Raw genomic sequence first — 16,437 nt, forward strand, 5'->3', positions numbered from 1 at the left:
GATTGAAACATGATTTAGTATTCATTCAAAAACATTGGTACTTAATATTTATAATAGAATGTTCAATGTAAATTTATGAGGAATACGAGAAAACGGTTGAGATGAAAAGATTGCAACTCATATGAACTTGTAATGTTAATTGAAATTCAATAAATATGTTAACATAAATTTATGTTTAAGAAAATGTAATAAATGGTCTTATGAAGTGGCTTTTAATTTTTATAGCATCTCTTTTTTTTCATGTTTGTTTTGATTTTTTTCAATATGATAATTCAATTTAATTTATTTTATTAATACGTCATACAATTCCTCTACTAATTTGGATTAATATCTTATATACCAAGTTAATGAAGTATGCATATTTTTTTCATTGTCTTTTCTAAAAATTCTCAAATAGATTGAACATATTATTTTCGTTATAATACTACTTTGTATATTATGTGTTTTGAAAATTTAAAAAACTTCATAACATAATAAAATAATTTGAAAATCGCTATATTTACACCTGCACTCAAATGAATAGTAACATTTCCTGAAACATCTTCAATTCATGAATCCAAAATATTAGAGTGGTGAGTATGATTAGAAAACTAATGAAAATTTGTTTAGTTTATATTCTTTTTTGAGTGATACAATAAAATGTGTTTTTTTGAGAATTTTTTTATATCATGTTTTCATTTAAATATTTCTTGAATAGCAAAGACTAAATATATAAATAACTTGGGTGGACAAATATATAGTCAAAAGTCTGTCAAAAAATTATTTTTATACATAATTTTTTTATATTTGCTTAAAACAAAATATAAATAAAGTTCAATTCAAATTTTCATGGTCAAATTAATATTCAAATAAAGTAAAAAATTTCAGAAAGAAGTTTAATTTATAATTTCTTATGACCAAACAGGTGGTGTAATTTTTTTTATTTCGCGCGAAGCGCGGATAAATTCCCTAATAATTATATATGATTACACATACACTTCTATTACTCAATTAACAATTCATATTAGTCATTTTAAATTAAAACATTTGCTTAGTCAAGTTAACAATAGAAACTGATTTTGAATACTTTATTTTACATTTCTTGTGATAAAATAGTAAAGATTAAACTTTGAACTAACAATAGGACCTTTAAATACTTAACATGAAATATGTTTTATCCTATTGTACTCATTCTACTCCCACAATCCATTATATGCAGAGGCCTATAAATTCTTCAACACTAGACTAATTAAAAAAAATTGAAATGTATATATGTTATTATATGTTGAACCCATAGAAATGGGAACTTGGTAGGACTCAAAGGCATACCTCTAGTAAAATAAATTTTAGTGCTTTAGCACATAAGAATCTGGTGGAGCACTAGCAAGAAAACCTCAAAGCAAGGCAATGAATCTGATGCAATGCTAAAAACTCAAGCTATGACTATCTTTCTCATCTTGTAAATTCATCTCCTCACATTACCTTTCTCTATATCACATTTATAAAGTGGATGATCAGAAAATTTTAGATACTATTTGGACACCAGCCATGGTACATACGAGACAACGTTCAAGGATGATTGATTGTTTGAATAAGTTTCAAGGAAGTGTCAAGGCTCAACTGTCTGAAAGCAAGAAACATGCAGAGTCCATTAAAGGAGAAATCATTATTCAACATACTCATGCAAAGTCAGGCCTTGCAAAACCTATTCGTATTCAATTATATAGTCTGAATGACTCAAGTGAGCTAACTTGATATATATATATATATATATATGTGTGTGTGTGTATAACTATGACAACTAGTTTTTGCTATCTCTTACAATAGACTTGCTTCTGTTCCTTTTTCCATTTGGATAGGTACGGGGAAAGGAAAGCTGAGTCAAGAAGTGCACCTGAATCATGGGAAACATATCCACAACAAGCCTAATGGCAACACTTGTATTAAGTATGAATTGACATTTGAGGCTGACCGAGATTTTGGATTTCCAGGAGCTTTTGTCATCTGGAACCAACACAAAGACAAGTTTTTTCTTCAATCACTATCTCTCCAAGTTGAATTCAAACAAATGGTTCATTTTGAATGCAATTCTTGGATATTTCCCAATCATTTAATGCAAAAGGAAAGGATTTTCTTCTCAAATACTGTGAGTAAAGCATTTCTCATAACATGTAGTATCATTCAGCAACAGATATGTAGCGTCTTTGATCATCTTATGATTTTTAGTGTTATCTTCCAAGCCAAACACCAAATGATCTGCTGCAACTGAGGAAACAAGAACTTGATACATTGAGAGGAGATGGAACTGCAGGGAGAATTAGAGAATGGCATCGGGCTTATGACTATGATTTCTATAATGATCTCAGTGATCGTCAGCGAGGGGAAAGACCTATTTTAGGAGGTTCAATTCACTATCCATATCCAAGGAGAGGAAAAACTGGTGAACCACATATTCACTCAGGCAAGAAATTTTCTCCCTTCTAATATAACTTTCTGGTCACAGAAATCATACGGACTGCATTATTCTTCTTCTTAAACTGTTACTCTTCAAACAGAAAATGTGAAGGGGATGATGTTCAAGATAGACAGCTGCATCCCTCCGGATGAAAGATTTAGCCCCCAGAAACAATCAGAGTTTGCGAAGAAAGTGATCCAGGCAACTTTGCACTTTGTAGTTTCTCAGGGGGGATCTGTGTCAAGAGAAGTAACCAACCAATTCAAGTCATTCAATGAGATCAAAGAGCTATTTTCGGGGAAGAAAAGCCAAGGGGTGGAAGAATGGATGATAAAGAAATTGGAAGCTCATCTACCAAAAGAGATTTTGAAGGAGATTGGACAAGGAATCAAAGATTATACTACAAAGTTTCCAATGCCTCAGTTATTTGCAGGTGATGCTGGTTTTATGAATATAAGGTTTTTTTTTTTTTGAGATAAAGGTAACTGTGTATTCACAAAAGGCTCATCATCAAATAAATGATGAGCATAGGTCACTTACAATCTCATCAGAGCATATCAAACTACCCTATGGGAGATTACAAATTACCTATGAAGTCATCAAAAAGTTCTATATCCCCCATCATATCTTGTTTACACCAAAAGTACAAAAGACTAAGGCAATTCATTCTAATTTTCTGGATGTTGTTTCTCTTATCCACAAAGCATCTTCCGTTCCTTTCTTTCCATAGGGACCACCAGATGCAGGCTGGGATTAACTCCCACCAATCTTCATTTGACTCCCTTCTTCCTATCTCCTTCCAGCTGTAGAGCAAATCCTTAGTGGACTTTGGAATTGCCCAGCATACACCAAGAAGACCAAGAAACATGTTCCACAAGCTTGTAGCTACTTTGCAATGAAGGAATAAGTGACTATTAACTTCTGCATCTTGATCACACATAAAGCATCTTGAGCATAATTGTCTGCCTTTCTTTTGAAGCACTTCATGTGATAAGCAGGCCCATTTGCACACTAACCAAGCAAAATTTTCTTCCATATTAACTTCCATGGCCAGTTTCTGATCTGTGTTTGGCCAATATTGTATCTGCAGTAACATGACTTTACTGTAAACACACCTTTGCTTTGCCATCTCCAAATAGGCTTATCAGGTTCAGTGGAGGTGCCTGGGAAGGCATTGAGGATCTGAAACAGATTAATGACCCTCTCGGTTTCCCAATCATTGAAAGCTCTCCTGAAAATGAGATTCCAACCCTGAGGGCTCCATAGTTGTGAGATTGTGGCCTTGTTTTGAGTGGTGAGCATAAACAGGTCTGGGAAGAGTGATTGCAGGCTTTCATCCCCAATCCAATGTTCATTCCAAAAATCAATTTTCCTACCATTTCCCACCTTTAGTGAGATGTTGCCTTTGAATTGGGGTCATAATCTTCTAATAGTCTTCCACACACTGCATCCAAAAGTTCCAAGAGCCTCCTCAGTAATCCAATGGCTTTGTAGTCCATACTTCATTGTGATGACTCTTTTCCAGAGTGACTGATCTTCAATGCAGAATCTCCACAACCATTTTTGAAGGAGACAATTGTTCTGAAGATTGAGCTTTTTTATTCCCAGCCCCCCTTGCTTTCTGCTAAGAGTAAGAGTATCCCACTTAACTAGATGGTAACTTTTGTGCTCTTTATTTCCATTCCATAGGAAAGACCTTCTGAGTTGATTGATCTTTTTCACAGTGTTCTTTGGAATTGGAAATAGGCTCATCATGTATGAAGGAAGGGCATCAAGGACTGGTTTAACTAGAGTCAACCTACCTCCCAGGGAGAGGTATTGACTCTTCCACCTACCTAGCAAGCTTCTTGTTACATCTCTCCAAAACTTCACTCCACACAGCTCTCTCCTTATTTTGTGCTCCTAAAGGCATGCCCAGATACCTTGTAGGTAGGGTTGCTATTTGGCAGCCAAGATTTTCTAAGTCTAAGCAACTCCATATTATCCACTTGATTCACAGGATAGAGAAAACTTTTTTGCCAATTTACATGCAGACCAGATATACCTTCAAAGATGGTAAGGATTGCTCTGATGTGTCTAATTTGTATCACCTCAGCCTCACAGAAAACTAAAGTATCATCTGCATATAGTAGATGAGTAATCCCCACCTCATTGTCCCTATTCCCCTGAGTCTGAGCCTTAAAGCCTTTAATCCATCCATTAACATTTGCTTTTCTAATCATGTTATTGAGGCCTTCCATGGCTAGCAAGAAAAGGAAAGGTGAGAGAGGGTCACCTTGTCTCAAACCTCTTTGTGATTGGAAAAAACCTTCAGAGTTTCCATTTATGATCAGGGAGAATTTAACAATGGATATGCAGAACTTTATCCAATTGAGCCATTTCCTCCCAAATCCCATGTCCTTCAAAACCTTCAGCAGAAAAGCTCAATTGACGTGATCATAGGCCTTCTCTATGTCCAACTTACATAAAATTCCAGGAATTTTTTGCTTAACTCTGGAGTCTACCAACTCATTAGCAATTAGTGCAGCATCCATGATTTGCCTTCCTTTCAGAAAGGCCATTTGGTGTACATCAACCAGCTTCCCCATTACTGTCTTCAACCTCTCAGTAATCAGTTTGGAAATGATCTTGTAGACTCCTCCTATCAAGCTAATAGGCCTGAAATCTTTCAATTCTTCTGCTCCAGGTTTTTTAGGAATTAGTGCTAGGAAGGTGGCATTGAAAGATTTTTCAAAAATTCCATTTTGATGGAAATTGTGAATTGTCAGCATCAGATCCTCTTTTACAATTCCCCAACAAGATTTAAAGAAACTCATTGGGTAGCCATCTGGCCCTGGAGCTTTATCTCCATCACAAAGTTGTAGGCATTGCAAGACCTCTGATTCAGTAAATGGTCTTTGCATCCAATCCTTTTCTTCCTGAGAAATAGTTGGACATTCCATAAGGTCAAAGCTGGGTCTCCACTCCTCAGATTCAGTGTAAAGTTCTTTGTAGAAATTAATCATGGTGTTCCTGATCTCTACAGGGTCTTCTACAACCTCTCCTCTGTCTATCAACCTATCAATAGTGTTGATCCTTCTGTGCGCTGTTGCCATCCTCTGAAAAAACTCTGTGTTATTATCTCCTTGTTTCAGCCATAAAACCCTTGATTTTTGTCTCCATTTCGATTCTTCAGTTTTTGCCAACTCTTCCAGCTCCACTACTATGGTGGCTCTTATTATCACTTCATCTTCAGTCAATTCCCTGGTTTCTTGTATCAAATCAATTTCTGCGAGTTCCTCCTACTAGTGAGCTCCCCAAAATTTGACTTGCTCCACTCCTTGAGTTTCTGCTTTAGCATTCTTAGTTTAATATTCAATATGTAATCAGGACAACCTTCCACTAGAAATTCATTCCACCAACTCTGAATCAAGTTGGTGAAACCCTCCACCTTTAGCCACCAATTCTCAAACTTAAAGTTCGATCTTTTCTGCTCCCAGTTACCACTTTCTAACAAGATAGGACAGTGGTCAGATAGCACTCTAGGTAGTAACTTTTGCCTGATGTTTTTGAATTTTTCTTCCCATTCCATCGAGTACAAGAATCTGTCTAGTCTAGCTGCACTAGGATGATTGATGCCTCTAAACCAAGAGAACTTTCCACCATTAATGAGGATCATGTAGCTCCATCTCCTCTATCCACCTTGAGAAGTCAGACATAACATATGAGATTCTGTTACATCCTTCTTTTTTTTTTTTGATAACCGAGAAATCCGTTTGTGACCCGCCCTTTGAACCAATCACAGCCTTCTAAACTCGGTGGATAATGGGCCCGCCCCTCTACCCTTCTCCACTTAAATACCGGGCTTCGCTTTGCATGGTGTGGGGCTTGAACCTGCGACCTAAGCCACAAATCCTCCACCTTTTGCCACTTGAGCTAGGCCACAAACTCTGTTACATCCTCTTCTTTCTCCCATAGTTCTATTGGTATTGAAATCTCCACATGTAATCCATGGACCTTCACATAAAGTCCTGACTGCAGCCAATTCTTCCCAGCATATCAACTTCTCATCTCTGGTATGAGGAGCATACACTCCAGTGAGGTACCAGGTGAAAATTTTTTGAGTTGATACAAACTCATACATAATGGAGTATTGACCAGTTTCAACAAGGGTCCCACTCCAGATTCTACTATCCCACAGCAACAAGATCCCCCCACAACTGCCTTCAGCTTCCAAGTAACCGCATTTCATCCACCTACATGACCATAGCTGTTTGGCCATTGCTTCTAAGTCCTTGCTAATCTTTGTTTCCGGTAAACAATAAACATCTGCCTTCCACTTTTTCATTAGACTCTTCACCATAGTTCTCTTATTCTGATTGTTCATCCCCCTTACGTTCCATGTAATCAAGTTAACTTTCATTTATAAGTTAGGCTTAGATTCCTCCCTCTACTTCTGCTTCCTTCCACCTCTTCATTTAGGTTGGATTTTAAGTTTTTCAGTTCATTCTTTCCAATACCTCTGCTCTTTGGAGTAGAGACTGCTTTCCCCTTCCCCTTCTTATCAAGTTGTATTTTTCTCTCATCAATCTTCATCAACAGAGCTATGGTTTATCTTTCAAATCCTTCGAAGGCGACCCCATATGTGTTGCTCAAATCTAGGATATGAGAATTCACCCAATTTGAAGCTTCTGTTTCGCAGTCTTCTTGGGAATTTGGAAGCTGAAAGTTGACTGGTTCTGCATCATGAATATGTTGAAGTTGCATGTCTTGCTCTGTTGATTGTGTATCATTTGTCTCCCCTCCTTTTTCATGAGAAGTTTGTTGTGAACCAATCATACCCGGTTCTGTTTGGATGCAAGATGAATTTCTCTCTCCTCCATCGACTTGCGTCGCCATGCTTGTTTCTTTTGCCGTGTTTGTTTCCCAGTTCCTGAAGGCTTCCAGAAATTTAGCTGCCAGGTCTTTTATTTCTGTGAGGCCTTTGTTTTCTGCCATGTGATTGTCACATGAGGGTTCATTAAAGTTCATGGGCCTTTTTGAACTCACAGGAGGATTTGTAATGTCTGTATGCTTTTGGACTATTGGGCCTGCGTTTGAGGGTTTCTGGCCCAAATTTTTTGAATTCAAAGTGGGTCCAACAAAATTCCTTTTTAGCACCTCCCCACGTGGTCTCCTGCTGACACCACAACTTTCCCCTCTTTTATCCTCTGGATAAATCCTCGATAACTGCTGGATAACGGGCTTCTCCTTTCCCTCTTCTACGATGGTGAACCTCGCCGGAATTTCTGTCCACAGTTGCATGGAAAGAGATATCAGCATTGATAATGGTCACCTCCTTTGGGATCTTTGACCCATCGCCTTTCACTTTGATTCGAGCCCATTTGAGATGATTGCGTAGTTGTGTCTCTTCCTCAGTTATTGAATCTTCCTTCTCCAAGACAAGTTTTGTTTCATGTCTGGATTATTTCATGCACAGGGAACGAATTGGCGTGGAAGGATGATGAGGAGTTTGGGCGCCAGATGCTTGCAGGAATTAATGCAACTGTAATTCAGTGTTTGCAGGTATGATGTGTATTCTTAACAGAATTATGATAAGTGTAACCAGAAGCTTCATATTTTCTTACTAGGGAATGCAAATATAGATCTAATACTAACGATATGTGCTTTCTCATGATGATAATGAATGAATTTTATGAGAAGAGAGAACACATAAAGATCTCCCTAAGCTAGTCTCATATTCAAAAAAACATCTAAACTTTGCAACAGTCCTATGCACCGACCGCCCACCCCAAAACCCTCAATCCCCGGACTTGTTCGAAATGAACCTATTACCACACAAACGAAACAACCAGATTTTCGGTACACCCACTGGCAAACAACAAGAACACTCCCCCTCAGTCCCAAACAAGTAGAGTCAGCTAAATGAATCTCCACTTCTCCATTTAAGCTCAACTCATGTTATCATCCTACCAATTAAAATAAAAGTGAAAAATAAGTTTTTTTTTTATATATATATATATATATATATAACAGTAATAATAACAATAATATTATAAGTCCACTAACAAGGCTAAAACCTATTCCCAACTAGTATGCAGCAATAGCTATATACCTCCTCTATTCCCATCTAGTATATATCAGACTTCATAAAAAAAGACCCCTTTATCATATTTTTCTTTTTATTCATATTTTTTCTTATCTTATCCCCCAGATTCCATCTTCTTCCTCCAAGACACCCCCCTAAGCAGTTACTACTACCACTACTACTTTTTGATATCAGACGTCCCTCCCCCAAAACCAATTCCTTCTTCATCCTTTATTATTTATTCACTAAGAGAGGCACCCTCAACTCCCCCCATTTCTTCTTCTTCTTACCCCAAAACCTGATTATTATTTTTTCCCATATCTTAGATGGCATGAATTTCCTATAAATGTCATGTAAGAGTTTGGTTGATGATCGTGTGGTGTTAGAGGAAGAACCAGAAAAGCATGTTGTCTGTAAATTTGCTTCATTTGCTTCCATCTCATAGTGTCTTGATTTAGTATTGACAAGTTACAAAAATCAAAAAATTAGCAAAGGGGAAAAAAATACAAAAGAAGAGATGAAAAGATGAAGAATTTGTGGAGTTTCAAAGAGATGATATTTTGATTGCATATCCTTAATATATTTTACTGACGAACGTTCCCATCAAAAACCTGAGATCTCCAATAGAGAGGTCAAAACCAGTTTCGAACGAGCACATGTTCGATAGATTTCGTTGAAAATATGAATTTTAGTGACAATTTGGTGGAACATGTGAAGTTATGGTAGGTGATGGAGATAAAACTTGGGGGGCGGCGCAGGGGTGGGGGGGATGAAGCAGTTGGGGGTGGTAATCTGATGAGGAAAACCAGAAGGAGTTGGAGGAGTGGATTTTGTTGGTGCTACACTGGTGGTAGGGTAGGTGGAGGTGGTCGGTGGGAGAAGAGAAAAAGGAAATGAGGAGTTGAAAAATATAAGAAATTGTAAATTACAATAATTTAGGAACTTTTCACGCACACTGAACGGTTGTGCAAGCACTGCAAATTCCACATGGATTGGAAAGGGGTATAAATACCACTTTGAACAACTATAGAAGGTACATAGGCCCTCGGCAAAATTAAGTGTTTTTTAAAAAAAAAAAATCATGGAGTAGTTTAAGGGAGTTTTTATGTATTCTCCCTTATGAGAAATAAGAGGATTAGATGGATAATTATAAAACAACACATACCTATTTATGAGTCCACATCTTCTATTAACCAAAGAAGAAGATTTCAGAAGTGCTGTTTCTAGTATTTGATTAATAGATTGTGATTGACTAATCCCCTTGCACTATCTGAATTTGCTCAAGATTGTGTTTGACTAATCCCCTTGTACTATCTAAATTTGCTCAATTTTGTACTCTGACAAAACTTGTGGCCCATTCATATCCTTACCATTAGCAAATCGTCTCATATTTCCCCTTCCATTAACGGAGTTCCAACATGAGGGGGTTGGGGTGCACGTACACAAATTTTCTTTGAGAAAATGAGTCCAAATTTACCCTACTTTTGACTATGTTTTAAAATTACTCTTGGTTGTATCTCAGTAACAGTGTGTTATAAGTTTCAAATCTTGTTGGATGTGTTTTGACATCACAGGCTTTTCCACCAAAAAGCAAGAATGGAATATGGAGTTCAATAAGACGATCACACATAGAACATAACCTTGATGGCCTCACTCTTCAAGAAGTAAGTATGTTTAGACTAATTACACTGTCATTTTGAAGGAATTTAGCATAGAGTATACCCATGACACATCATCCAAAGACCACGATGGAGGAAAAGATAATATCCATGAATGTTGCTGGAAAGAGCTTCAACAAACATAGAAAATTTCATAAAAAGTTCAGTTCAATTTTGCAGGCAATGAACCAATGGAGGATTTTCATCTTGGACCACCACAACTATCTCATGCCATTTTTAGGAAAAATAAACAAAAATGGTGTGTGTGCCTATGCGTCCAGGACTCTACTATTCTTAAAGGACGATGCCACGCTAAAGCCACTTGCTATAGAACTAAGTTTACCAGGGCTTTCACCTGGCACTGAGATTCACAGGGTATTTCGCCCAGGAGGCAATGGATCAGAGGCAGCCTTATGGCAGTTTGCTAAAGCTCATGTGGGAGTAAATGATTCTGGTTATCAGCAGCTAATCAGCCATTGGTAAAATTACTAAAAATCGTGTAGCAATTGCCATGTCATTGAATTTCCAAATTTGACTACTTCCATTATTCATGGGTATATGAAATTGTAGGCTAAAAACTCATGCTGTTGTAGAGCCATTCATTATTGCCACCAGAAGGCAGTTGAGTGTTATGCACCCGATTCACAGGTTATTGGATCCTCACTTCAAGGACACTATGCATATTAATGCATTGGCTCGAAGTACTGTCTTAAAAGGTGGAGGAATCATTGAGAAGACCCTTTATTCTGGTGAAGTCTCTATGGAGCTATCTTCTTCACTCTATAAGGAATGGAGATTTGATGAACAAAGCCTCCCTGGTGATTTACTGAAAAGGTATGCTAGCAGGAGATATGAACTGGACCTAACAAATTGTTTGGTATACGGAATATGTGTCTTCATGAAATTATTTTTCAATGTTAGTCATCTCAAATTGTTGAAAATGCTTTCTCCAAGAAAAAAAATTCCATCAAAAGAAAGAGAACTACTTTTTCCACTTATAGGTGAAAATCGTCTTCTTTTTAGTGATGTCCCACCTCTAATGGAAGTCATCATCTTTTAAAGATACCCCCAATTCTTACTTCATCATCTTTTAGAGATATCCCAATTCTTACTCCAAATCCATGCTTGAGGCCAACAACTAGACACTATTACTAACTTTTCATACTCAGAACTATCACTAGAAAACACTATCTTCATACACTTATCTTCCACCTTGTATATTAGTACCATATTTCACCTAATTCTATATTAAAACATACATGGAAAATGATCCAGAATGATTCCCAAAGTAAATATGAAAACATTTTCCTCTTCTTCTTTTTTTTGGATAAAATAAATAATTGAAAACATTTTTCTCCATCACCCCTAAATCTGCTTATGTACATTATAGCTACTATTACTACTACAAAATAACACAATTACAAAACTCGCAGAGGTATGGCTTTCCATAACCCAGATTGCCTGGCTGGCGTTCAGCTTCTCTTTGAAGATTATCCATATGGTACAGATGGACTAGAAATTTGGGTAGCAACCAAGAGATGGGTAAATGACTATTGTCTACATTTTTACAAGGATGATAATTCCCTGAGATCGGACCATGAGATCCAAGAATGGTGGTCGGAGATTAAGAAAATTGGCCATGGAGACAAGTGTAATGAAACATGGTGGTACCCAATGACTACTCTCTCTGACCTAGTAGAGGCTCTCACAACCCTTATATGGATATCTTCAGGTCTTCATGCTTCAGTTAACTTTGGACAATATGAATACGTGGGTCATCCACTAAATCGCCCAATCAAATGTCGGAACTTCATCCCGATGGAAGGGACAAAAGAGTTTGCAGAGTTTCTCCATGACCCAGATAAGTTCTTCCTCAAGATGTTACCCAACAGGTCTGAAATCACCCTATATATGGCACTATTAGAGGTACTCTCGGCGCCTACATCTGATGAAGTATACTTGGGTCAACAACGATCTCCAAATTGGATAGATGATGTATGGGTAAAGCAAAGGTTTGAGCAATTTGCCGAGGAACTGAACAAAGTGGATAAAAGGATAGTGGAAAGAAATGCAGATCCCAAACTTAAGAACAGACAAGGCCCCTCCAATATACCATACAAGCTTCTGCGCCCTGCGGTCTCCAATGTTAAATCATGTCAGGGTATCACAGCTATAGGGATACCTAATAGCATATCCATGTGAATCACTATTATATAATACTCTATCGATGAGTGTCTAATAAGGCCTCTAGTATAAGTACAACATCAACATACCCCATGTAAAGCCTCTTGTATAAGCAAGTGTAAATACTTACAAAAAATAATAAAGGACAGACGGAAGAGTCTTAACCATCTCCTAATGCTTATAGTTCACACAGCAAGTACTATTTTGACAAATTAAAGTGAAATAAAAAATCTTAAACTCCAAATAAACATTGAGAGCATTTTATCCATGAGAAACACAACCACATGAAGAACATTTTTCTTTTTATTTTATACAGAATAAGATTACAGGATTGGACAGCTTGAAAGATGAGTCTTTAGCTAAAAAGTAGCTCTTAAGTCAAAAATAAGAAGTCAAACTGAAAAGACTTTTAAGTCAAAAAATAAAAAGTAGGGGGAGACCTACTTTTGGTTTTTAACTTATTTCAAGTCATTTTTTGACCTTGCCAAACACTTCCTAACTTATTTAAGTTATTTTTTCTATTTGCTCAACACTTCCAGAAGTCAAAAACTGACTTAAAAGTAGGTTTGACCAACTTTTAAGCCAACTCAAACACCCTCTAAATCAAGGGTAAAATTATCTCACAAAAGTGTAACCTGCTCAACTCCTCAAGCTTGAGTGGTTTGGCTAAGAATATATTCATAGATGGGTCGACTTGGGTTTTGCCGAAATTGACCCATAAAGCTAGGATCAACCTGAACCAACTGAACTGCACAAATTCAGCTCTCCACCCCAACCCCCACCCCACTCCACACACAACAACAAGCAAAATACTCCTAAACAAATGAGCCCAAATGCACATATGCTTGAGCTAGAACAGATAGCACTCAAAATGAAGCATTGCAAGCACTAAATCCATAAGGAAATCAACCACAGCAAAAGCATTTTGCTATTTTAGTTTTACATAAGAGCCATGTGGTTGGAGAGCTGGGAAGATGAGTCTTCTGCTGGAACAGTTCTAGCTTGTCTCTATCTATAGAAGCTACATCTCTGTTCATTCAAAACCTGTGAATTGCATCCTAGAGCCAATTCATCAACTTATCATTGCTACATTCTCTGTTGAGAAATCCACATGCCAGCATAAACAGTTGTAATTTCCCATTATTCAGTTATTGCACTGAAATGATAGAACGAAAAGCTATAACCAAAATGCAACATCATGTAGCAGTAACATAAGAATGTGATGTGACCTTCAGGGTGGAGGGCATTCAAATTTCGGCTTTATTAATGTTCAATCATGGCATTGGGCTCACTATTTAGTGGAAGCACCGGCCTAGCAGAGCAAAAGGTGCTGTATCTACTATAGAAGGATTTCCCAACACCATATCAGCAATCATTTCAGCTGTTCCTAGAGCCTGGTAAGAGAAAGGATTGCCCACAAATCAACTTCAAAGAATATAAGAACTCGGAAAGTCAGCAAGAACAGCTGACTTCAAATTAAAATGAATGGGACAATTTTTATAAGAAAATGATGTCTTTCAGCTTATCTGCAGAAGCAGATCAGAGAAAAATACCAGCGACAGTCCTTCTCCTTCATGCCCCGCAGCAAGAAAGACGTTTGAAAATCCAGGAACAAGCCCAATGGCAGGCTTTCCATCAGGAACTAAATCAAAAAATAGTCAAGCGCATGAGCATGCTTGCAACTTTGGCATTATTTTAGGAATTCAGACATGATTGCTACAAGACAAGTTTCTGGATTTCACTTACTGTAAGGTCTCAGTCCTACTCTAACTTCTCTGCTTTGACGCAAATCTTCAAGAGACTCATGTCTTAAAGCAGGTATGAACTCTCCAACCCGCTTCCATATGTGGTTGATGACAGATTCATCTACCTCTGTGTTAAACCCAACAAGTTGTCGGCTACTCCCTGCAAGAAAAGATCTTGGTGAATAGACATGAGTGAAGATTTATATAAACCACACTTACCTTCAAGGATTCGGATTTTAAAAAAAAAAAAAAAAAAGATGAACAGAAAGAAAGCCTAGCTGTCAAGCCATGTGATTAATTGATTACAAATTTTCACCAAGTTATTAAGATGACATAAAAGGTAGCACAAAATGGATATTTCCTTTTCCTTCCATCACAATTTTATTCAATATAAATGGACTACCAGATACCATACAATGGGACAAGTGCCTGCAGCTACCAAAGTTACACAGCTTGAAAGGTTGATCCTTTTTCCGAGAAAGCACGTCTGTTTAGCTTTTTAAAGGAGTTTTAGCGGAAAGTTATTTCAGAAAAAAAAATTCAATGGAGAGAAGCTTTGAAGGTATATTTCCATTTAAAAGCTCTTCTTCCACTCACAAAAGACTCACAAATCCTCAAAGAACTACGACTATTCAAACACAATTTTCTTTTGCACAAAGTTATCCCCGAAAATATGTTTTTAAACTACTTTGGAAAAAGTTGTCTAAACGGCTCTAGATATCATGAATAGTATATCCGAGAAGTTAGCCAAGACATGCAACAAGAGATATATCCTAGTTGGATTTACCATACCTTCAAATAATATATGAGAAATTAGGCAAAGATCTATGTTAAAAATACAAGTTGTAGACTTAAAACAAATAAATAAAATAAAGTGCCACCTCTTTAGCAAATGTAAGCTTAGCTAAAGCTAAGTTGCGTGGACTCTTCATTTTCGATGCTGCACCCGTGGCGGATTCTCCAAATATGCACTACTTTTGGCGAATCCGACACACACCCCTTGACATTTTTGAAAAATCCGAGCAACATAGAGCTAAAGATAGAACACACCAGAGGAAAATATCCATATAGGTGATATCTACTAATGGGAATAGGTTTTAGCCTTGATAGTACATTGATTTTGAACCTATTGCTTTTGTAGGAGTATTTGACCTTATTGTGGATTTTTATGTCAGTAAAAATATAGAGAACTTTTCACAATAATAATAATAATAATTGTAACTAATTACATACTTATTTTCCACTTTTAGTTTTTGGTATGATAATGACACAAGTTGAGCTTAAATTAGTAAACATGGTCAGTGAGCCGACCCTGACTTGTATGGGGATGAGGCTTCGTTGTTATTGTCACATCTTTAGCAACTTAAGCTTTTAGATAATATATTTTATACAATTCAAGTGGTCTTTGAGTTCAATCTCACTATCACTCGTACTAATATATTTCCACGTACTTGGCCCAACAAAAAGATAAGTTTGCCCTATTTAATAGTTTAAATATTTAGATGAGGCAATTTAAACAGTAGACGTCTACATAAGGATCATCCACAGTAGGTAGACGTTCTTTCCAACATTATAACCAGTTTCCTTAGAGATAGTGCATTGATTTGGCTATCAACAGTCCTTTATCGTAAGAAAATAAGCTTATACTGACAGAAAAAAGAAAAGAAATAAGACCAATTGCAACAACTAACACATGAACTTGGAAAAAGAAAAAAAAAACAAGTAACAAGAAGAAAATTGTTCTGGTCAGTGGATGCCATTTGTGCCTGTTAGAATAGGAATAGGTTTATACAATCCTATTAGAATAGGAATAGGTTTACACAATCCTATTAGAATAGGAATAGGTTTACACAATCCTATTAGAATAGGAATAGGTTTACACAATCCTATTAGAATAGGAATAGGTTTACACAATCCTATTAGAATAGGAATAGGTTTACACAATCCTATTAGAATAGGAATAGGTTTACACAATCCTATTAGAATAGGAATAGGTTTACACAATCCTATTAGAATAGGAATAGGTTTACACAATCCTATTAGAATAGGAATAGGTTTACACAATCCTATTTAGAATAGGAACATGGTATCAGAGCCTCTACGATCTTGGTAGAAAATCAAAGAGCTTCCGCTGTCGGCGATTGGCTATTACCCATATATGTTGCCCGTCTGGCCAATGATTATGTTAGCAAAAGTTGGGTCACTGTGTATCTTTCTGATGACTATTTTCTCATATCTAATTTGTGTAACACCGTGCCATCCAGACTACTTTCTTATGTCTAATTCTTGTAGCACCATGCCATCTTTCTGGTGACTACTTTTTCATATTTAATTTGTGTAGCACCGTGC

General features: G+C 36.8%; 2 protein-coding genes across 7 annotated transcripts in view; one reads left to right on the forward strand and one right to left on the reverse strand.

Moving 5' to 3' along the window:
* Window positions 1–1,230: 1,230 nt before the first annotated feature.
* The window catches only part of LOC102606290 (glycine oxidase), a 22,437-nt gene continuing 7,230 nt past the window's right edge, over window positions 1,231–16,437 (reverse strand). Inside the window, exons 7-11 of one of the 6 annotated variants that reach the window (XR_001473253.1) lie at window positions 14,090–14,248; window positions 13,897–13,985; window positions 13,573–13,737; window positions 1,802–1,983; window positions 1,231–1,603 (exon numbers count right to left, since the gene is read on the reverse strand). Coding sequence is in view for 3 of the 6 variants with exons in the window: in XM_006345650.2 (XP_006345712.1) it covers window positions 13,639–13,737; window positions 13,897–13,985; window positions 14,090–14,248 (347 nt within the window). In the remaining 3 variants the exon portion in view is untranslated. Of the gene's footprint in view, window positions 1,604–1,751; window positions 1,984–13,188; window positions 13,738–13,896; window positions 13,986–14,089; window positions 14,249–16,437 lie in introns of those variants that run through there. The other 5 variants (XR_367180.2, XM_006345650.2, XR_367179.2 and 2 more) reach the window with 5 other exon arrangements.
* On the forward strand, window positions 1,990–12,564 carry LOC102586366 (linoleate 9S-lipoxygenase 5, chloroplastic-like). Its single transcript, XM_015308009.1, has 8 exons — window positions 1,990–2,125; window positions 2,206–2,447; window positions 2,533–2,867; window positions 7,893–7,978; window positions 10,076–10,165; window positions 10,340–10,638; window positions 10,730–10,993; window positions 11,593–12,564. Exons 1-8 carry the CDS (start codon window positions 2,048–2,050, stop codon window positions 12,359–12,361), a joined length of 2,163 nt encoding a protein of 720 aa, XP_015163495.1. The 5' UTR covers window positions 1,990–2,047; the 3' UTR covers window positions 12,362–12,564.

This window comes from Solanum tuberosum, unplaced genomic scaffold (genome assembly GCF_000226075.1).
Source record: "Solanum tuberosum cultivar DM 1-3 516 R44 unplaced genomic scaffold, SolTub_3.0 scf00071, whole genome shotgun sequence".
In the NCBI taxonomy this organism is placed as follows: Eukaryota; Viridiplantae; Streptophyta; class Magnoliopsida; order Solanales; family Solanaceae; genus Solanum; species Solanum tuberosum.

What these genes read in the sequence shown, in the direction of transcription:
- LOC102586366 (XM_015308009.1), top strand. Translation starts at nt 2,048, where the DNA reads ATGGTTCATTTTGAATGCAATTCTTGGATATTTCCCAATCATTTAATG. An exon ending in GGATTTTCTTCTCAAATACT is followed by an intron (nt 2,126 to 2,205) that starts GTGAGTAAAGCA and finishes TATGATTTTTAG; the next exon opens with TGTTATCTTCCAAGCCAAAC. An exon ending in CAGCAGCTAATCAGCCATTG is followed by an intron (nt 10,639 to 10,729) that starts GTAAAATTACTA and finishes ATGAAATTGTAG; the next exon opens with GCTAAAAACTCATGCTGTTG.